This window comes from Daphnia pulex, chromosome 1 (assembly GCF_021134715.1).
Source record: "Daphnia pulex isolate KAP4 chromosome 1, ASM2113471v1".
Classification (NCBI taxonomy): Eukaryota; Metazoa; Arthropoda; class Branchiopoda; order Diplostraca; family Daphniidae; genus Daphnia; species Daphnia pulex.
The window spans coordinates 1,827,626-1,849,754 of NC_060017.1; the positions used below are offsets into that span (position 1 = coordinate 1,827,626).

A 22,129-nucleotide genomic window follows, 5' to 3' on the forward strand; every position below is an offset into this window, starting at 1 on the left:
CCATCGAAGGTTTCTCTTTAGTAGGAATCCTGAGGAGTCAGCACATTTCATAATAAAAACGCAGTTCCAAAAAAATCAAATTTAACTAACTCATCTGAGAATATTGATTCTATGTTGAATAATATTAGCTGATGATTCAACCGTTCATAGCAAATGCTACGAACCACATCTTTGAACTTCGAAGTAGAAGAGAAGGCAAGGCCAAGTTTGTAGTACGTTTCAGACAATGACCTAAACGAACAATAAATATTACAAGGGAAAATGTGGAAAAAATTGTTTTTTTTTGGGAACTTGGTACTACAGACTATATGTATTGGCTTTATCAAGCAACGGGAGTACAAGGGGGGTAAGAACCGGGTTGGAGAGCGTGCAGCAGAGAGCGAGAAGGAGAAGAAACGACGGTTTATATGAGGCGGGTATCGCCGGGTCAGCATATCTTAAGGTCGGTCTGGGCTGTCTTCATGGCCGGTCCGGGCTGGAGTGGCGGCTAGTCTGAGCGTAGGTGCGAGCTACTCTGCTGGAAGAGTGCTGACTCGGGGGTTGCTGAGTCCACTTGCTGTCTGGTGTGACGTCCTTGGTGGCGTCATCCTGATGTGGGATGGGCTACCGCCGGGGCATTACACTTTTGCAAATCTTCTATTGCTAAAGTAAAGTTGTTTGATAGAAGTTTTAATTCAGCCAAACGAATGGGAACGTGGGCAAGTTTTGCCTTAACAGGAAGATCTGTTAAAGCTTTCCTGGAAATATAAAACAATGATGAGTAAAAATTTTTAAGTAATAAAAAATAAAAAAATTACATTTGATAATTTTTTTGGCCTTTTCAAACACTTCCCTTGCCAACAGAAGGATACATCGCACTTAATTGCGTGTTGAGCTGGATCCATGCACCTAAAATTCCACCTGTTGCATAGAAATTGGGTAAATTTTAAGAGGTAGCAAATTGGGAGGTAGTCAGTGTCGGGTAGCCAGTGTCGGGGTAGCCATTGTCGGCTGTATGGGTAGCCAGTGTCGGGTAGCCAGTGTCGAGTTAGCCAGTGTCGATCCCCTGGGTAGCCAGTGTCGAGGATAGCAGGAGTCCCCATATGACACTAACCTTTCTGCGATCTTCATCTGTTTCACTCAAAAATGATACAACAGCTTCTGTATCCAAACCAATTCCTGTAGTTAATGAAGCTGCTTGGTTATGTGCATCGTAAATCCAGTTATAATCACGTTCTCTTTCATACATTTTCTACATAATTTTGTGGTCTACGTTATTCAATCCAAGTCCACCATCTGTGTAGCCTAAGCTAACTTAACAGCGTTAATGGTCTGATTTTCTTTTTGCCTTGGGGCATGCATTTGAATATTGTCACCCATAAATTTACAGGTTATCTAAATCAAAGCGCGCTTTGTAATCAAGGCACATTGCTGGAATATCCGATGGAATACAATGTGCAGCTACTCTTTTTGCATATAGAAAGCGATCTAATTGATCATAAGTTGCATCAGCAGTACTATCTACAGCTCCAATACGTTTTGCCCAAGGTCCTTCAAAAATTGAATCACCAAATAACCAAGGAGGTGAAAATCATGAATAATAACATCGCAAGTAAAATGAACTTTTTTTTAAGAAATTAATGATCTAGTTGGTCCTAAGTCCATATATGGAATGCCAAAGTGTCCGTTGCTCCAATAACTTAAGGCCGTGTCACGTGTCAGCCTTAATCATACTCGATCTTTCTTCTTCTGAAGAAATAATGTCTGAAACTTTTTTAATCTTTAGCCAATAGGCAGATCTGCCTATTACTGTCCGAGTGGCGTTGAATGCGCGAATGAATCGATTAATTCAACATTTTCTATGTCCACCAACAGCACCAACATGTCCTGGTCGTGTTTGTTTTCCATCACAAGGACCGTCTGTTTCCATTGAGTGGTACTGTTGATCGGTCAATATTTAGTCCGCTTTTCGAGAATTTTATTCAACCATTTATTCGCTGCCGTAAATAAAGTTGTTTGCCACTTTGAGGAACTTCATTTTTTGTCACTTTGGTGTTCCATGCCTTTCTTATTGACACATCAATTCAATTAATATTCTCCTTTTTACCTTTAAAAAGGAGGAAACAATATTCAGTGAAGATGGTGTTTTTGACCGGGCAAATAAAAAACCTATACATAGCAAAACAAAATGTACTAGGGGTGAACTGCTTTCACCAGTCATGGCAATGGTTTTAAAACACAGCCTAACAAAGTCTTGTCTTGACGATCTTTTAACAATCCTGAATTATATTACATTTATCCAACAAAGTACTATTTGGATAAACTATTTTTTTACTCTACTGACGACATAGTAATAAAGCATTTCTATTGCCCTGAATATTCTTCTTATTTTGGGGTGTCTCGTGACAACGAATTTTCTAGTTGGATTTGTGATTGGTGTAAAAAAACCAGCGACTTTGGACGACTGCATAGCCACAAATTCTTATTTCCTAGTTCTGCCTGTAGAAAAACAACTTAGGAATTTACTGGAAACCACTAAATTGTTTTCCTTCATCCAAGCAGGAAAAGAAACGCTTTTTCGGTCAATAATGAATTCAGTGACATTATCTCTGGTGAAAGCTATAGCAAAAAAGAGGTTCAAGAATTTCTAATGAGTAAACCTGATATTGCTTCTATGACTTTCAGCACAGATGGTATACAACCCCACAAATCTTCTCCCTTTTCAATTTGGCCAGTTGCCTTGACAATTAACGAATTAGGATATCGTTTAAAACACAAATTTCTCATTTACCACTCGCTTTACGCTGGTAATACCAAACCAACCAAACGCTATGTTAAATCGAGTTGTTATGGAAATGAAAAATCTTTTTACGATTGAATTTTACTGGATGAATAAGACGACAGGATCAATAATGCATTTTAAGGTAGTTTTTCCAATTTGCATAGCTGATGCTCCAGCTCGAGCCATGTTAAAATATTTTAAACAGTTTAATGGCTCTTCTGGATATTGCTTGCATGAAGGAATAAGTATACAGAAGGGATGGGGTTATTCATTGCTTTATCCGATGAAACATCCACTTCCGCAGAAAAGAACTCACTCTGAAAGTTTAAGTAATGCGATTGCCGTTGTTGAGCAAGGTCAATCAGAGATAAATGGGGTGAAAGGTCCTAGTTATCTTTATTTATTTCACTTCTTAATATAATATATGGAATGATTCTATATTCCATGCATTGTGTGTATTTAGGTGTAGTGAAGCAATTTTTAAATCTGTTGACGGAAAGTCCAGTTGGGTGCGAGTATCACATTGATGCTAAATGGAGCGATGCAATTTTACTTACTATCAAACCATCCTCAGATGTTTTACGCCTGATTAGATTAGATCATTTTCTCTCTTTGGAAAATATTGGAAAGCCAGTGAATAGAGGCTATTCACCTCGAAGTTTCGCGAGTCAATTGTTTCGATGTCCGCCATCTTAGGTGGTTGTTTTGGTTGTCTGTGTCGTCTGAAACTATGTTTTCCCAATACAAAGTGCATTTTGTGAATCAGTGTGTTATTTTTTAAAATTTTTGTTTGTGTCAGTTAATTGCTATGTATCTTGTTTAGTACATGTAGCAATTTGTGTCTCCAGATCACATTCTTTGTATTTTTAAAAAAATGTTTTCCCCTGTTGTTTACTTTTTTCGCGACCGAATCTACAGAGAATTGGCCCAAGGGAAGAAAAGGGAGAAAAGGAAAGTATGAAAAAAGGGGGGACCCATACTTCAATGTAGTTGGAGTCAAGTTTGTCCTAGGTTCCGTTTCCAGAGGCATTTCAATTTGAGATATTGGTGTATCCCTTTCTCCGGCTAGTACTTCTTCACCAACACGTCTAGCTGTGTCCAGGACTTACAGGACGAATAACTGGTTCTTCATCTGGTCCACGTATTACTTCATCGGGATCTAAATTTTCAACATACTCTTCTACTCGAGGTCGTTTTTCTTCATATTCTTCCTCTAAATCATCAGTTCTAGAATGTTTTTCACCCTGTCTTCAGGCTCCCACGGCTGACTCGCTATCAACTGTTTGGCGGGTTCCTCTGCTTCTTCCGCAGTTTTATAAGTTTCATATATTTTACGATGTCTAGGAGTAGGATTATCTAATTGTCTAGATGGATCTTCTAATGTGGACAAAAAATCCAAAATCAATAAATTGGCTCCCAATTAATTCCTTCGATTTTATGGTCTCTTGATTCTTTGCTTTTATGAATAGCATATGGAACGTTTGCTTTCGCAAGTTCTGACCACATCATAGTATTTGGATTTCGACCCCATGACCAAAGCATATTGGGTACACGTGCATCATGTATGAAATAAAAAGGCCAGATTTTACCATCTTCTCCGTGGTAATTCATAATAAATGTATCTGCAGATTTTATATATTGAAACATGAACATACCAGGAACCCATTTTTCTATACATGTTTCTCCCTCATACTTTTTAAATTCTTTGAAAGCTAGATGTCTAACATCTCCGTGTTTCCTAGCCTGTTCATTTCACCATTCTCGACGTCATCGAACGTGTATATTACGTCATTCACAGCAACGTTGTCTCTATAGTCTTTTCTATTCAAGCTAATCTTGTCTGTGCAAAGGTTTTATCTATCATATCATTTAAAGATACTAGAGGGCTGTGTTTCACATATCTGAGGTTATGAGACTCAGAAAATTGGGGGTTTTGAATGAACTGTTTGTAATCTATAAAGAAGTCGCGTAACACTGAAGGTAATAGAGCCTTTGTCCATGGGCTTTCACTGCCAACCGCAGCTTTCATTGCAAATATTCTTTGAATTAGAGCTACCATTTTTTGTTTTTCAAAATATGTAGGACCTGTCCATCCATCACTACCGTTTGCTTTTGACCAATTTTTTACCATTAATAGAAATTCTTTATCATCATCTTTTTCTAAAGAGTATGGTTTATTGGCGTGTACCAAGTCATGATATTGACATATTGCATCTAACTAGTTGTTGGTACCCAGTCCAAACTATTTTTTGTTCCACAGAAATTATAACCCGGAAATGTATAGCCGTGTGTTAGAAGAGGAGATATTCTTTTTTATTCATCGTGACGCTGTCCTTTTTATTTGTCTTCATGGCAATTTCTAATCCACTGTGAGTACACTTAAATTGCCGAAGGAGCAATTTCTGTCCAATTTGCATATTGACTTTCTTCCAAGTAAGTTAGAATTAAATTGGTCATTTAGCTCCAGTACATTTAAATCTATTATAGAGTGCTGACTGCGAACCAAAAAGTCTTGGATAATTGACTGTGATTTCTCCAAAACTTTTTGTTCGCCTTTTGTTTGTCAATGACAAATTTTATTCTATTTTACTTGGTTGATTCAAAGCAAATTGTATGAAATTAGCATATCATAATGGGCAGACATATGCAAAAGCCTTAGACTGTTTGTTACAGTCAATAATCAGCCGGCCACAACACACAAGGCCAGGGGAGTATTCTGTTTAAGTACCGTTTTCCAGGGGTAGCAAATCGGGGGTAGCCAGTGTCGGGTAGCCAGTGTCGTCCGTATGGGTAGCCAGTGTGGGGTAGCCAGTGTCGGGGTAGCCAGTGTCGGGGTAGCCAGTGTCGAAGGTAGCAGGTGTCGTTTTCGCCTGCAAATTAAAAAAAAATGTATTTAATGTTGATGTTTTAAAATAAAAGTTATCAAATTTTTACCAATTATAACGAAAGCCAATCTTTAAGGCACACATTTCCGTTTTTTCCTTCCCAACTGAAGTTCCGGGCAATCTTTTTGTTATGGCAAATTGCACAAATTTTGCGAAAAACTTCACCTACGTCTTTACGTCCGATTGAAACAAGGTGGTTTCTATGAAATGTTTAAGTAAAATTAGCGGTCAAATAATTTTGGTTTTTAAAGAAAAATCAGAAAAGAAATCCCCCTTTACCAGTTCTTTACGGCTTGATTTACTTAAAGTTTCCATGTTTGAAATTGGGAAATCTTCCTCCTCCTCCTCATCGGTGTGCATCATCGGCCTCATAGAAATGCAATATATTATTATTATTACTATTATTATCGGTGTCGTTGATTCTTAACGTTATCAATGTCTTCAGCATGTTCTCAAGTTTTTTTTGGAGGGGGGGGCTTGTTCTCAAGAAAGGGTGTTCTTTTGATTATGAACCAGCACATGCACATTTAAATTACATAAAAATATTAGTAGGAGCAGGTGGTAGGTGGTAGGTCTGTAGTTAATGGATGCTATTGTCCATCTGTGACATTCCAACCAAAATCACAAGGTTATTGTTTCCTTTCCATCCTTGAACTTGAAAATACGTTCTTAGACTGTGATACTTCGCAGCTGCAGCAGTGGGTGGGGGTAATTTTTTGGGGTTTACAAATGATTGAACAGTACCTAATTTCTTAAGATAAAAATTACAGCAAAATTTATCCAAATTTACATAATTTTTAAGTTGGAATGACGCTGAAATATCAGCAGAATCTCCACAAAGAAAGAAGTTCCTATTGAAATGAAAACGTGATGGAAAATCCAAAATTTCTTGTTTTTCTTGGTTGACTGAGAAGTAGTTACGTTATTGAAGGATGTTATTTTTTTTTAGTTACCTAAAGAATTTTACGTTTGCCAGAATATAGTTCTTTCTGCATTTACCGTGAACATATTGTCCTTATGAAGTAATAGGAATGCTGTCACCCCTCGTCAATATTGCTGAGTTTAATGAGATTGCACCCTTTTTACTCAGAACACGCAACATAGATAACTGATCAACAAACCATCTTGTTAAATACACGACGCCTTATGGAATGGCACGGGGTGATCCCATAATTATTGAGGGGACAGTATTTCAAGTTATTTTTTAAAATTTTCACGAATAATTGTTTTATTTTATAAATAAAATACAACCTGAAAAAACTAAGCTTTGGGTGTTTTTATTGAAAAATTCATTGGAAAATTCAAAGAAAAGTGCGTAAAAGTGCGACCCGATATTTACCCAGTAAATTTTTACCCGGGTTATTATTTTTATAACCTGCGACAAAAACGCGAAATTTTCTTGTGAACCTGTAGGCCTACACTTGTAATTAAAAGTACTTGAGGCGAAGGTTATGTGGTGTAATAAATGTACCCCAGTATTAATTGTGACATATATTGCCAAATATAAGTATTTGTGACGAAGCTTCTTTTACTAATGACCTGACCAAAGAGAAACATCCCACAACACAGCTGTGATGAAAAGATCTACAAGAACCATTATTTTTTGCCCTCACAGCTAGTGTCGTAGGTAAGCGAGAATTCTTTTTTTCGTTTGTTTTTTAAATACGGTTTTTTATGATAATTAGTGGGATAATTGAAATAATTAGTAAGAAACCATCAATAAGATTTGTGAGAGATCAATGTTAATAGATATGTAGCTTTGTAGCAATACAGATTGGTAGATTTCTTTCGTTTTACCCTTGAACTTTTGAGCGCAAAACTGTCCTGTTGAATTCAGAATATTTTCGAGGTCTTAAGTCAATAAGAACGGTCTTATCAAAGTGTTACCCATAAATGTATTACATATCGACATTCTAACGTAATTGGAAATATTTATGTCGAGGAAAAAAAGGTCAGGTTCCCTTAAAATATTATCCCGTAATATTCGTACTCCTACTTACCAAGTATAGCCAAGTTCCTCTTTTATGTAAACGGTCCGTCGACACTTAAAAATACCACAATTGCAGAGAATCACATCAACACCGAGAACCACCGGCCAATACAGTCGGTTCATTATCGTGTTAGTTAGAAAGAGCGAATAAAGGCCATTTGAAAGCAGGTTGACGAAATGCTTTAAGCTAGGATTATTGCCATGTTCTAGACCCTGGTCGGTACCAGTCACGCTACAAAAAAATGATGAACTACGATTCTGCATTATTGACTATCGATGATTGAATGCGATCGCTGACCTTGATGTGTATCCCCTACCTAGAATACACAACTTTTTTTATCACCTGGGACGAGGAGCAATTGTCTTTATTTGTTTTAGATTTCAAAAGTGGATACTGGCAGATCACGATAAATGACGAGAGTCGACAGAAAACTGCCTTCGTGACGCCGGACGGGTTTTATCAGAGTAAACGTCTACCCTTCGGCCTGTGTAACGGACCTTCTTCGTTCAACGAATTATGAATGAAGTAAAAACCGAGTCAAAGTGGACAGTCTGTCGTGTCTATTTAGATGATTTGGCCATCTGTGTCAAGACGTTCCAGGAACATAAGGACAATTTCGGTAACTGCCAAAGGCATATTACTCCAGATCCAGCCAAAATAGAGGCAAATGTGTACTTCCCATCTCCTGACAAGAGTGAACACAAGCAAAGACTTAATATATACAGTACCTACCAGAAGTTTGGAAACGCCCGAGAGAAGCTTATCTAGACAGTTGATTTTCGCGGCGTTCCCAAAAATCCAATTTTGCAATGGGAACATTTTTTAAGTAGCCATAATGATTGGTTACTTCCTGATTTTTTTCAGATTCTTAAAACTAAGGGGAGGGCAGTTAAAATGCATATAAAAATTTGGAAACATACTGTAGGGGCTTATTACAAATTGGCTACTTTGACGGTCTCTAAATAGGGTACAAATACACTTACAACGACGCGAAAAGTTGTGAAAAAAGAGCTTCGTAATAACACGCGTCGTTGTTTGATTTTTTCAAAACAAATTTAATATAATGAATTTGTAATTGAAAACGGGATTTATTATTTTATCCATTTAAAATCAAATGGATAAAATCAAATTTGTCGGCTGTTTTTGCTTCTTTGATGAGGCGTGAGAAAGTTGAAGTGAAATCTCACCTGCACTTCACGGCACCGCGCCCGACTTTTCCTCGGCCCCCTTTTCGATGATGTTTCCACGCGGAACCAATTTGACTGGCGTTCAATCTCTCCGCCTCGTCAAAAAAATGCATCATAAAAGAGGTAGCTGGGTTAAAGAAAAGGTCTCCGTGATTGAATGAGTCGGAATCGGGTAAAACGGCGGTACGCACACATGCACATTCCCGAGAAAAATTTTCAGCTGTTCATCGATAAATACATCAAAATATCAATGGCGGTGTAATATAAAAGAGGGGTGATGAAATTAAACAAAAGCTTAAGTTGGTATTTTATCTGATGTGGAACCCGCGACAAGCTCAGTCAATATATTTTCAAATGCATATGACAATGTTGGGTGTCTCATAGCAACCGCTTACTTCTCTAGCCAACAATTCGAATTTGAACAATATTTTATTTTATCGCCAGTCAACGAATTAAATTTCGCAGTTCATATTCCAAAACAATTCAATTGCCGTTGTAAAAACACGATTCATTCAAAATTATACGCTCATTCAAAGCAAATGGCCCAATGAAGGATTCCGGCAAACAGATCTCAGCATACAGTTGTAGCTATAGGGCCGTTCGACAACTTTTTTTTACATTTGTTGCCATCGCGGCAACGCAGCATTTTAGTCAAGATTGTCAACAGGCAGATTGTTGCAGGCTGCAATAGCCCGCCGCGCCTTGTCTGACCAATTAACGTAGGTCACATGGCGTCAGATTTTGTCCGACCAATTGTAGCAAACATCATCTTGACTCAAATGCTGCGTTGCCACGATGGCAACAAATGTCAAAACATTTAAATTGAACAGCCCTACATAGCATAGCAGCTGTCCTAGCGGGGATCGAGTGATCGGCTGCTGTGAGATTTAAACTATAAGAGCCTCAGGCATTGCCCCTCGCTTTGTCTGGGTGGATTTTTCAATGGAGGTAGGAATTGGATAGGTGAAGGCCTGAGGGGGGGTCAGAAAAGGTAGGGCGCTAATAATGTTTTATGTTTTGAAAATTATCCACATGTAGTGTTTTCGAGGTGGACTAGAAGTTTTGTTACATCCAATAATTTGCTTTAAGTGATCAATGGATAATTTTTCAATATTTAAATCTCTCAGACAAGGATATTCCGAGAGAACTCCATTTGCCAATTCTAGCTTCTTCTATTGAATTTCGATTAACGATCGATGTACGTACTTGTACGGCTTTCTTCTGCCTGATAGGGTATATACTTTGTCAACTGCTCGGGCCCCCGGTTGTGGGTTCCACTGTAAGTCGGCCAAAATCAAAATTCGATTACCTTCTCCGATTATCAACCTTATATATGAGGTTCAAACCAACTCCACCACAAGACAATTACAAAAGTAGAACCCATGAAGAGTAACTTCTTTTAACATTCTTTTACCAACTAAAACAATAAATATTGCCAGTGGTCCCTTTAGATGGCAGCTAAAATCCTCAACAATGACCACGTCATAGTCAGGGTCAAATGAATAGACCCTAATTTTAGCCACCACACCATCGGGACTGATTTAATCAAAGTGGACCTCTACTTCCACTTCCAGGCAGAGGTACTTTCATGGTTTTAAGTTCATGTAATGTAATTTAAAATATAATTATTCGGATCGGTACACAACATGGGGAGGTCAATAAACTGGAACATAGGAGGCTGTACGCTACTTAACGTTTTCGTGTGGACACATTTGTGACTTAAGTCATAAATCACATGGGGACTATACGCGTCATTAGTCTTAGTCATTAGAAGAAGTTCGTAGGGCTCTGGTCACTGACTATCAATTGGTGTTTTTGTGATTTTGCACTTTCTTTTTCATAGAATTGCGAAAAAATCTCGTTCCAGCATTTATACTAGTGGGTTTGGGTTTTATTAAGTCATAAAATGAAAATTATTTTAAATTTTGAAAACAACCTTTAAGCATTCCGCACAAATAATCGGCTACGGTGGGTTTTCTTGTGATCGTGTGATGCCTTCAACGTCAGTTGAGAGGTAATATAAAATCTTTTTTAAAAGAACATCCCCGGTAAATATGGTGATATTTTTCATTACACCTAATCTATGTTGGATATGGACACCAAAGGCCATGAAAACAACAGATGAAGGTTTTATACCTCCTCTTTGAAGGTGCCTCAAATTGTATACCTTGAATTAAAAATATTAAAAATTCCGTATAAAAATTACATTCCTTAATGCAACTATTTTAATTGGTTTACTGCACGCCGGATTTACCTGCGTTTGCTGAAAGACGAAATTCCCACCCGTTTTACAAGATATTAAGCGTTAAAGTTTGGGTAGTTTGAATTTTATCAGAAATGGGGCGGGTAGGCCTACTTTGCCATCGCTTTTCTGAAAAGTGGGGGACTAATTTTATAGAAAGGTTTATTGCTATCTCAACCACCAAAATCCAAAAGGAATTTTCTTTCTGGATTTTATTGGTTGAAACGTGACTAATTTTTAATTTCCAGGCAGACTCATTCAGTCCCTTTCCCTCTCTGCCTAGCAAAACGTTTTTTAGTTCCGTTTTATTAACATCTACTATTTTTCCCCCTACTGTCCCTTTTGACCCGGTGTCCCGGTATACTCCAGTCTCCCCTAAATGCATTTCGCTGAATTTCGCTTATTGTTGGGGAAAAATTTACAATTTCAGATTTAGCCACGGCAAGGATGCTTAACCAAAGATTCATTGAATTAGATCCTAGTTTATATGGACATGAGAATTCTAGCTACAACATACATATTCTTCAACATTTCATCGAACATGTTGAACGCTGGAGAGCTCCATTGTCCAGTTCATCCTTTATATTTGAACATGTCGGAGGCATGTTAAAAAATGAAATTCACGGTAAAACCTTCGTCAACCATAAAATATTTGGCCGTTTTTTAGCAAGAAGAAATTATAGAAATATTAGTAGAAAATTCATTCCTTTTGCAGCTGATGATCCTGACCCCGAGTTCTTGGAGTTCTTGTAGAGCCTCTAGCGGATAAAGGACTGTACTGCACTGAGGCTACGAAGGGTTTTGCCGACGAAGATTGTTTTCCTTCTGTCTTGGTAAAATTCTTTGCTGGCGTTTAATAGTCTTAGGTAATTTTGCCTTAACATTTTTTATTAAGAAGTCATATTTTATTTTATTTTCACGTTTTCTTATAATTGCAAAAGCAGAGAAATCAATTGAATCATTGCAACTGAATAGAATTAAGTAGAGTGAAGAGATGAAAACGTAGGCTACACTAGAGGGCAGGGCAAGTGATACGGGGTTGGAGAAATCGGAGGAAGGGTAGGACGAATGTTGGCGACAGTTGGCCATGTTAATTCTCTTAGAGAGAATAAACCAGTGGTCTTTATCTGTGCTTTATCTGTGGTTACTGCAGAGGTATGGAGGGGTGGTTCCCAATGACAGTGTTAAATTTCCCATAATGGGATTCGACGGGAAGCTACTTTTTTACTAACGACTTTTACATGGAGCCTCCATGTAAATGCCTCCATGATGGAGGCATAGGGAGGTCTCTTCGACGGTGGCGCCATCTAGGCTCTCGCGGCATATGGACATACCGAGAGACCTTTTAGTAAAAAAAGCGGACAACCCCTTATGGGAAATTTAACATGGAGACTGGAAACCATCGCTCCATGCCCATGGCATGGTGTATGGTGAGGGAACTTATGGTTGGAATCGGCTATCTCGAATGAAGCCAGTTTACGGACAGGAGGTGTGAAGGGCTACGACTGCGCTGTGATTGGTCAGTCGAGTCGCTACCCAAACATGCCCAAAAAATCACCACCAGATGTCTATAGCGTCGCCGTGATGACGAAATCTTCAAGTAAGATACTGACTGGGCAGATTTCCCACGATAAAATCTATTATGGGCAGATGATTAAGCTACAGAAAAGCGAATAGCAAAAGAGTCCGAATTTACGCTAGACCAAAGTTCCCCGGATTTGACCGGGGCTCAGGTTACTCGTTTGAAAATAATTTAAGCTGGAAAAAATTCTTAATTACTGAGGTTGACTCTTTTTTTACGATGTTATAGCTTACACAAGCAATGCGCAATCGGACTTAGAAAATTTTCAAAGCTCATAGGTCATAGCTCATAGTTCACCCAATTGTCCACCAGGCAACGCTGATCAGGTGCGACTACTGGCTTCAGCCGAGATAGCCGATTCCAACCATAAGTTCCCTCACCATAATAATACACTATTCCCATGGTTACTGCAGAGTTATAGATGTATGGTAGAACCATTTATATGGAAAGGCCTTCCATTGCCTTTTCCTCTTGGAAGTGTTCTGGCTGGAGACCTTAGTTACAGAGCCGCAGCGGGTGTGTTGGGAAACACATTTTTTTCCAAGCTTTCTACAAAGTTTCAGTAGATGGCCGCTGTTGGCGCTGACAATTAGGTCTAAATCGATACTTAAGCTCATTTTCCCACTTTCGATTCGCGATATTGGCTGCAACTTTAGAAAAATTTTACAGGCAGTGGTTCTACCATCATCTATAGCTCTGGTTACTGGTTACTGGTTGCTGCCTGGTTAGTGGATAATAAATTAAAGATTTCACGGAAAGAAAATCACCCACACCCCAAATTTGTGGGTGGGAAGGCAACGTTGCAACTCAAAATCTCAAATCAAAATAAATCGTCTGCTAGACTGTCCAAACGAAAAACGATTGATCGAAGTTTTTTTTTTATCTTGTTCCTTTCTAAATATTAATTTAAAAAGTCCCCAGTAATGCCGGCGATGACACCCCGTTTCACCGTTGGAATCGGTAGGGCGTTTGGTCGAAAGCCTTGCAAAGAACCGGTTCCATTTCAAGAAATTTTACCACTTAAATTGAAAGACTCAGTGTCCGGAAAGGGTGAAAAGACATCAGGTAATCAGATTTAGTAAAAATAAAAAAAATTTCTAAGTATTTCATTCTTTGAAAAAAACTACAGATGTTGCTTGCCTTCAAGATATGGCTGTGATGTTAGCTTGCTTCAAGAAACACGATTTTAATCAGGCTTTGTGTTCAAAGGAAATTTCTTCCTTTCAGTCATGTTATTCAAAATTTGTGGTAATTCCCTGTATATTTATACAAAGATAAACAAATTAACAACTATAAATTTGAAATTTTTTAGAATGATCGGGAGCAAGCCAAAAATATGGATAACACCTTGGTTGGTGCCAAATACAGATTGCCATATAAAACCCTAAACAAAATCTTGAAGAAATACCCATCTACTTGAACCATCAAAACTTAATGTAGAAGGCTTTCAGCATTGTAATAAATTCATTAAATTAAATTCATTAAATTGTTACTTCCTAGCTATATATCTTTAAAATAAGATAATTATATTTTCAGGCGAATTAAGGAAAATTAATTTATCTTTATTTAGATTCTCTTGTTAGAGGCTGCCTGCACATAGGCACGGACTGATGGATGTTTATTCTAAACAAAAATTTAGATAAATAGAAATTGAATTCACTTAAAGCTTATTATTTTTGGTAGAATCAGTCTCAATTTCTTGATATCAGAGGGATAGAAGAACTTAGGAAATCGAAAGGGTCTTTAACTCTTCATTGTTAATTTATATGTTCCAATAATTTGTTTTATATTAAAAATTATAATTTATATCATGTTAAGAGGAGATGGTGGAGTGTGGCAAAACTGTACTCACACTCAAATGCAATTAATTAAACTATTTAGGAATATACCCCTGGTTTTGCTTGATTTCGCACTGTGGTCTTTAACTTTGGACTGCAATAGGAAGTAAGAAAAATCTTGAGGTATTTATTCAAAGGTAATTAACAAAATACAGGAAAATGCTTTCGGTTTGGATTATTGGTATGATGATTAGTCTCGTCGGATTATTCGTTATTATTGTCTTAATACGGCTATTAACTAGTAATTGAACTTCACGTGCTATTTTGATTTTTTAAAACGAAACAAAAATTAGGAACAGCCCTATCGCATGCAGGTAGCTCCGTAGCTGACAATTTAAGCGCGTTCGTTCATTCGTTGCGTCTTCTTTGCGTCTTCAAGTGAATTCTTCCAAGATTCTACCGATAGATGGGGGCGTCCCTAAACTGCGAAAGCGAAACGCGAAACGCGAAACGCCTAAAATGCGAAACAGCTGTGCGAAACGGACCAAAATTTTGGGACCCTGTTTCGCATTTTAGTCTTTGGGTCCGTACTAAACTGCGAAATCGGTGTGTGCGAAACGTCGCAGTGTAAACGTCTTGGTAGCAGACGACAATGGACGCCGTCAACAAACAAATTGTTAAGAGTTTCAAATTTTCGAGACTTCGAGTTTCGCGCACCTTATGGCTGGTCCGCTGGTCTATTTGTGTGTTGACCATGAATACGAAATACCTTGAATGCAATATGCAATAGGTGTTTTTAATTAGAAGATTGGTATAAAAAAAATTAATGGAACTTCTCGTTTCCATGTATCAGTATCAATCAGATTAACATTCTTAATTTTAAGGAAAGTTTTAGCTGATTAAATTTTAGCTTGATTTGGAACATGGTAGCTTTGATTTTTAGCTTGATATAAGGCACTCATACTGTTATTGCCGATTCTTTCTTTGTGCACGTACCTACTGGTTGATTTAAATTATTTAATGTAACGTATAATCCCTGGGCCATTACCTAATATTTTATTATTTAAAAATATCACCATAACGTGCTGCTCTATGTCTTTCATTAGTTTAATAATCGTAAAATGCGCATGAAAACATACAGGGGTAGTGGCGAAGAAATCGAATTTGATTGCCCCCCTTCCTCCTTTAATGCCTCATCATAGCGGGAGACAATGAAAAATGGCGGCAATCTCCGTCAATTTGGACCTCTGTGGAGAAAAGGAAAACTTTTTGTTTCGCAAGATGTTTCGCTCTTTAGTATGCCCTCCGGCATTTGGTCCCGCGAAACGGTCCCAAAATTTTGGTCCGTTTCGCACAGCTTTTCCGCATTTTAGGCGTTTCGCGTTTCGCGTTTCGCTTTCGCAGTTTAGGGACGCCCGATAGATGGTAGTCCGCTTGTTTGTTGATATTTTACGTAATGGCATCGAATGCTGTTACGACGACGTGTTATCTTTAGTATGGTTTCAAGTTGTACTTTTGACACTTTACTTACACAATGCTCACAATCTAGACTCATTCTTTAGCAATTAGCTTCAACGGATCTTTACATTTTTCGATTAGCAACGAAAAAGAAACGAGCAGCAATGTCGTTCTACAGAAATATCGTTTGGTTTGCTAGAGGAATGAAGGATTATACCAAGTAAGTCTGTGCTTACTAAATGTGTATTGTAAATTTAACTAACTTAAGTCTTCGTATAATATCAAACTGAACATATGCTGTGAATCCTTCTTAAATTACAGGGGAGGATATGAGTCTGCTAGTAAGCATTTTAACCCAGCTGACCTTGACTTGAATGTTGACTGTTCAGAAAAGTCATACATGATAACAGGCGGCAATAGTGGAATTGGAAAATGTATTGCATTGGACATTGCTAAAAGAGGAGGAACAGTTCACCTTGTATGTCGTAACAAAAAATCAGCCCAAGAAGCTCAAACAGAAATTAAAAAAGCTTCAGGAAACAATGTAAAAATTAACAGTTTTGATCATAGAAAACCTAATCCTCCTTCATAATATTTTTTTTTTTTTTTCAGAATGTCCATGTTCATTCATTGGATCTTTCTGATTCTAAAGGTGTTGTAGAATTTAGTAGAAAGTTTGTTGAGAGTGGAACTCAGCTGAATGTATTAGTAAGTTCAAATCTTTTCAAAAACATTGTGATCTTTCATGAAATGGATTTAAATAATTTTATTTTTGCAAAATTTCTCTTATTAAATAGGTCAACAATGCAGGCTGTATGATAAACAACAGGGAAGTTGATGCCAATGGAAATGAAAAAAACTTTGCTACAAATACATTGGGGACCCATTTGCTTACTACATCTCTTATCCCTGTTTTGTCTAGGTATATAGAACTTCAAAATATTAACAATTCAATTGTGAGTACTTTAAAAATATGATTTTTAAATATCTCTTAATTAGGTCAAGTCAACCCAGAGTTATTATCGTTTCCAGTGGGGGCATGTTAGTTCAAAAGCTAAATGTAGATGATTGGCAATTGGAAAAGGAAAAGAAGTTTGATGGAACCATGGCGTATGCACAAAACAAGAGACAGCAGGTTTGATTAATGAGTGCTGAGGATGGAATAACACCCATAATAATTATGTCAAATCAATAGGTAGTAATGACGGAGCAGTATGCAAAAAAATATCCAAATATCCATTTTTCGGTTATGCACCCTGGATGGGCCGACGTATGTATTTCCTAAATTATTTTAGGCAGACAATAACCCACTCCCATACTAGAAAACTTTAATATTTTAAAGAAAAAATTTAACTCGATTATTTCAAATTAAATTTGTGAACCCGTAGACTCCGGCTGTTCGCTCTTCCATGCCGGAATTTTACGAGAAAATGAAAGACCGCCTTCGCACTGCCGAGCAGGGAGCTGATACAGCTAGTTGGCTGGTAAGCACCAGTTGCTATTTTGTTTTAATTTACATATAAACAAAACATTTAAATAACACATAACATAAATACATAAAAAATATATTTTTTGCTAGGCTATTTCAGAAGCAGCCTTAAAACAATCGTCTGGTTTGTTTTTTGAGGGTACGTCCATTGATGCACCAAACTATTTTGTGTTTAAAACTTATAAAACCTTTTATTAAACCGTCGGGGTTTCTTCAATAGACTACACCTAAACCTTGTCTTTCTTTTAGATCGCCGTTCAGTTTCAACCCACTTACCGTTGGCATGGACTCATTCGACTAAAGAGGAAGAAGCCAAATTCATGGCCAAGTTAGAAGCCCTAGCTGACGAATTCATGAAGAACTAATTTTCGATCATTACAAGTGTACATTGAAATTTCAGCTAAAATTGATGATACTCCATGTATTGTACCATCTCGAAATTTTCAATGTTGGACATTGATGCAACATGTGCACATTTTGTTAAAGATTACAATTGTAATATTCGACTGCTTGATTTCCGATTAAATGTAATATTTGAATAAGCTTTGATGTTTGCGAAAGAAGTCGGAATGTCTTCGCCTCGAATCAATTCATGGAAACTGATGATCGGTCGACTTTACAAAGTAAGTGTAAGAGGTGTTTTTAAGCCCTAAAAAAACAGTTTGACTCCTGATATCGAATAGAAACAAAGGATAACGTCAACTTACCGTTTTCAATTCCGATATTCTCGACTCTCTAGACGGTTGATTATCTGTTCAAGTTGTCTCTTTGCCGGTCCTTCTGGGAAATTGCTCATATCATAATAAGAAGGAGCAACTTTGATAAGCCATTCCGCTACAAAACAGAAGTGTGTTAATTTGGGGGATCAGAAAATCAGATTTTCATATTCTACGTTTGACATCGGTGCAAGTTCTGATGTAGTTTTTAGTGGTCAAAACAAATTCGTTGTAAATAACCCATTCCGGTTTGTGATCCAAGCAAGTCGAAGGGTGAAGTTGTACCACTTGGTTATCTTTAATAGTTTGATAGTGACCCGTTCGTTCTAAATGGGCAACCTGGAAGAACAACGCGAAGATGTACTTAAATACAAAGAGAAGAAATTATTTGTCTCTATACCTGCATAAAGAAACCGCTAATGAGTGCTTTACGAATATTAACATAGTAGTCCTTTGAGGTGAATTCGGTGGATGTGCGTTTTAAATTGAAGCGATCCATAATACGGGAAAGCTGTTGTCGCACATTGTCGGCCGATTTCATTGACCGGTAGTTGACAAAATTGTCATAACACCACTGTTTAAAAAGAAAAATGTGAGATTACCATCAACGAGCTCGTAGAAAAAGACGGGAGCATACCTGAGGATCTTCCATATTTTGTTTAAATGCGTGATAGACGTTCAGCATAGTCAAGTGATCACCGTCAATATGAGCAAAGCGCATCTTGGCCTCGTCAGCAGCCTTTTTGGCTTCCAGTGGACGCATAAAAACTTGTGGGACTGCATTCAGACGTTGCGGAAAAAATGGGAGGAGACAAAAAGAGAAAGAGACGGAAGTGGGGCCCCACATTTTTCAAGGAGACCAAAAAATGGGAAGCCCGCGCGTCCCGCCTTCATGTTTAGTTCTGTTCACCTATTAACAGGATACAATAGAACAGCCTATCGTTTCTACTATGATCTGTGCTCTCAAAGAAAGCACACCTTTTAAACCAGTTGATTAGCCGTTTTGCCATAACAAGTAAGAACTTTTAGATTAAACTACAAAGGCAAAACGTGGCAAATCACCCTAGCTATTTTTCAGATCCCACACAAAGACAACCAAATCAACCGAAATAGAAGTTAGGTGAAGCTTACCGGAAAGCATAGCCGTAATCGAAAGGATCTCATTGGAGCAGTTGAATTCCGTAGAAGCAATCAACATTTTGGCCAATTGAGGATCAAGGGGAAATTCAGCCATAATTGCTCCCAACTCGGTCATGTTACCATCGTCGTCTAAAGCACCGAGATAATTCAGCAACTCTAGAGCTCTCATCAAAGTCTCGGGAGCTGTAAAATAAAAAAAAAAATCAGCATGCGGTTTATTTATTTAAATGTTGATATGGTACCTGGAGGGTCCATGAAATCAAAATGAACAAGGTCGTCGATGCCTAATTTTTTAAGATTAATGACGACTGATCCCAAGTTGGAGCGAAGAATTTCAGGATATGTGTTGTCTTGCATCTCTTGTTTGTAGGCTTTTTCTGTGTAAAGACGAAAACATTTTCCTGGTCGCGTACGCCCGGCACGCCCAGCACGTTGCTGAGCTGATGCTTTGCTGATAGGAGAAACGAGTAAAGACTCGACGCGAATGCGAGGATTGTAAACCTGAAAACAGCAATTCCACAAATTTGAACCATGTAACTCACATTTGAAAATTCCTAAATGTTACCTTTTGTTTGGCAAAACCAGGGTCAATAACAAAAACAACACCATCAATAGTAAGCGAGGTCTCGGCGATGTTGGTACTAATAACCACTTTACGACCGATGGCTCCATTTGGTCTAACTGGGGGAGCAGCCTCAAAAATCCTCTGTTGCAAATTTGGTGGCAATGTGGAGTACAAAGGAATACACTTCATTTCTCCCACTTCAGGACCAAGGTTGTCGATTTCACGTTTCAACCTTTTGCAAGCTTCATCGATTTCCTATGTGTACATGAATAAGATAAACATGTTCAGAGAAATCTGAGAAATTCAATCAAATTTTACAAATATATAAAGCTAACCTCTTGACCAGTGAGGAAGAGAAGAACATCACCGACAATATCTTCACACATGTGAATTTGCATGACTGTGCGTATGGCTGCTTCAAGATAGTCACGCTCGGGTTCTGGGGTGTAAAAGATCTCCACAGGATGCGTCCGACCGGGCACGTTCATCAATGGTGCGTTATCAAAATAAGATTGAAACTTTCCCGCGTCAAGCGTGGCAGACATGATAATTAACTTTAGATCACGCCTTTGCTTAATGACTTCCTTTAAAACACCCATAAGAATGTCAGTAGCAAGTGTACGCTCGTGAGCTTCGTCCAATAAAACTAGCTGATACGAGTCTAACAGTGGATCTGACATGGCTTCACGCAACAACATACCGTCTGTCATGTACCTTTAAAAAATGAAATAGGGAATAGTTTTGATCGAATAAAACGTTTTACTCAAAAGAACATACTTGAGTACGGTTTTGGGGGAAGAACAGTCTTCGAAACGGATACTGTAACCCACTTCTTGACCAAGAACGACGTCCATTTCATCAGCTACACGTTGAGCCACAGACCTTACAAAAAAAAAACGGTTTTATATTAAGAGAAAATTAACTATTTGACTTAAAATATTACATAGCAGCAACTCGACGTGGTTGAGTACAAGCGACTCCTTTTTTAACTCCTAGTTTTCGCGCAAACTCAGCCGACCTGTCACAATAATAGCAAATTATCAACAAACTGCTCTACGATAAACTAAATATATTTCCTAACCATTGAGGAATTTGAGTAGTTTTTCCCGATCCAGTTTCTCCAACTAAAACTATTGCCTGGTTGTTTTCTAGAAGCTCAAAAAATTTCTCCCTGTATTCCCAAACTGGAAGGCCAATGCGCTTTCGATAAATGTCATAGTATCTAAAACAATATAAATGATCATTATCAACGAGTGTTTAAAAAAAAATAATATTTATGATGTACTTTTGTGTATAGGGCAATCCTGTAAGGGGATTTAATGTCAACCCTGGCTTTGATGGTGTTACTGGAATTGATGCAGATGAACCACCAGGTTTAGAATCAGTTACATTTCTGTAAAGTAATAAGACAAAGCATTATTTTAATCTTAAGACACTAATATGGGAATTTGTAAATCAAAAAGTGAAAATGAATTTAGAAAAATATTTATAACAATAGAAGCTTACTTTTCTTTATCTGCTTCACTCCCTTTGTCACCAGTTGCCCGGCTGTAAAGTAAAACAAATTAATTTTATTGCATAATAATTTAAAAAAAGAATGATGGTTTTTTGAAAAATCATTAACAATCTTATCGACCACGACATGTTTCACTACAGCATGCTCATGTGCATTACAAATGACACAATCGCGGGTTTATTTGTCTAATTTGAATAATTGCATTTTACTTACGATTTCTTGCTGAGCTTGTCATCAACTTCTATGCGTCTTTTCGACATAATAAGAGGTGAAAATATCTATTTTACGATATTTAAAAACGAACAGGACGTGGATACACGTTTTCCAACAGCACAGACAGGAACTTCGGCCACCAATTTCCACACTTGCAGACGCTACTTGTGAAATTCAAAGGAAGCACGCGTTTCATTTCAAATCGCTAGATGGCACATAGCCAATAAGCGGCGAACTGCGGAACTACTGGTTTATTGCCACAATTTAAGTTGACAATAACTCGTCTACAGATGCCGTATTTTTATGCGCGGCGCTGATCTATAAATGTATATGGCTTTGCTTCTAATTCGTTTCAGACCCTAGCTATATGGTATTTGCTAATTGAATAGTATAGTAATTATTTTACTGCTCGATCACAATTTCATGGTTGCCTCGTTTTGGTGGTTAGAAAGTTACAAGTTAGCCTAAATGAAAAAGTTGTTGATTTCTCAATTCGGAATATTTCCTCCGTTCAGTACCGTTATGTTTATATATTCCACGAGAATTCAGCATTGACGACGTCCTTATTATAAAAAACTTTGAATTCATTTCAAATAAATTAGTTTG

General features: G+C 37.7%; 3 protein-coding genes across 3 annotated transcripts; 2 read left to right on the forward strand and 1 right to left on the reverse strand.

Annotated features, from left to right (window-relative positions):
* Nucleotides 1-13,463: 13,463 nt before the first annotated feature.
* On the forward strand, nt 13,464-14,125 carry LOC124188988. The gene is made up of 3 exons (XM_046582041.1): nt 13,464-13,713; nt 13,778-13,896; nt 13,961-14,125. The coding sequence occupies exons 1-3, from the start codon at nt 13,572-13,574 to the stop codon at nt 14,066-14,068; spliced, it is 369 nt and encodes a 122-aa protein (XP_046437997.1). The 5' UTR covers nt 13,464-13,571; the 3' UTR covers nt 14,069-14,125.
* Nucleotides 14,126-15,826: 1,701 nt separating this feature from the next.
* On the forward strand, nt 15,827-17,879 carry LOC124203529 (dehydrogenase/reductase SDR family member 12-like). The gene is made up of 9 exons (XM_046600598.1): nt 15,827-16,104; nt 16,206-16,428; nt 16,497-16,592; nt 16,682-16,806; nt 16,884-17,019; nt 17,080-17,154; nt 17,273-17,368; nt 17,464-17,512; nt 17,623-17,879. The coding sequence occupies exons 1-9, from the start codon at nt 16,049-16,051 to the stop codon at nt 17,736-17,738; spliced, it is 972 nt and encodes a 323-aa protein (XP_046456554.1). The 5' UTR covers nt 15,827-16,048; the 3' UTR covers nt 17,739-17,879.
* LOC124202742 (putative pre-mRNA-splicing factor ATP-dependent RNA helicase PRP1) lies at nt 17,779-21,696 on the reverse strand. The gene is made up of 15 exons (XM_046599532.1): nt 21,524-21,696; nt 21,301-21,342; nt 21,080-21,187; nt 20,876-21,016; nt 20,738-20,812; nt 20,572-20,676; nt 20,130-20,508; nt 19,795-20,049; nt 19,472-19,730; nt 19,221-19,412; nt 18,727-18,866; nt 18,490-18,663; nt 18,266-18,428; nt 18,081-18,207; nt 17,779-18,022 (listed from the first exon to the last, which is right to left on the reverse strand). Exons 1-14 carry the CDS (start codon nt 21,568-21,570, stop codon nt 18,086-18,088), a joined length of 2,202 nt encoding a protein of 733 aa, XP_046455488.1. The 5' UTR covers nt 21,571-21,696; the 3' UTR covers nt 17,779-18,022; nt 18,081-18,085.
* Between the last annotated feature and the right edge of the window lie 433 nt (nt 21,697-22,129).

Bases quoted from the DNA above. Each gene is read 5' to 3' on its own strand.
- LOC124202742 (XM_046599532.1), bottom strand. From the start codon at position 21,570: ATGTCGAAAAGACGCATAGAAGTTGATGACAAGCTCAGCAAGAAATC. The intron at 21,188-21,300 runs GTAAGCTTCTAT...ATTACTTTACAG, and splicing joins AGTGAAGCAGATAAAGAAAA to AAATGTAACTGATTCTAAAC. The intron at 18,664-18,726 runs GTATGCTCCCGT...CTTTTTAAACAG, and splicing joins AAAATATGGAAGATCCTCAG to TGGTGTTATGACAATTTTGT.
- LOC124188988 (XM_046582041.1), top strand. From the start codon at position 13,572: ATGCCGGCGATGACACCCCGTTTCACCGTTGGAATCGGTAGGGCGTTT. The intron at 13,714-13,777 runs GTAATCAGATTT...AAAAAACTACAG, and splicing joins AAAGGGTGAAAAGACATCAG to ATGTTGCTTGCCTTCAAGAT. The intron at 13,897-13,960 runs GTAATTCCCTGT...GAAATTTTTTAG, and splicing joins CATGTTATTCAAAATTTGTG to AATGATCGGGAGCAAGCCAA.
- LOC124203529 (XM_046600598.1), top strand. From the start codon at position 16,049: ATGTCGTTCTACAGAAATATCGTTTGGTTTGCTAGAGGAATGAAGGAT. The intron at 16,593-16,681 runs GTAAGTTCAAAT...CTTATTAAATAG, and splicing joins GAACTCAGCTGAATGTATTA to GTCAACAATGCAGGCTGTAT. The intron at 17,513-17,622 runs GTACGTCCATTG...TCTTTCTTTTAG, and splicing joins GTCTGGTTTGTTTTTTGAGG to ATCGCCGTTCAGTTTCAACC.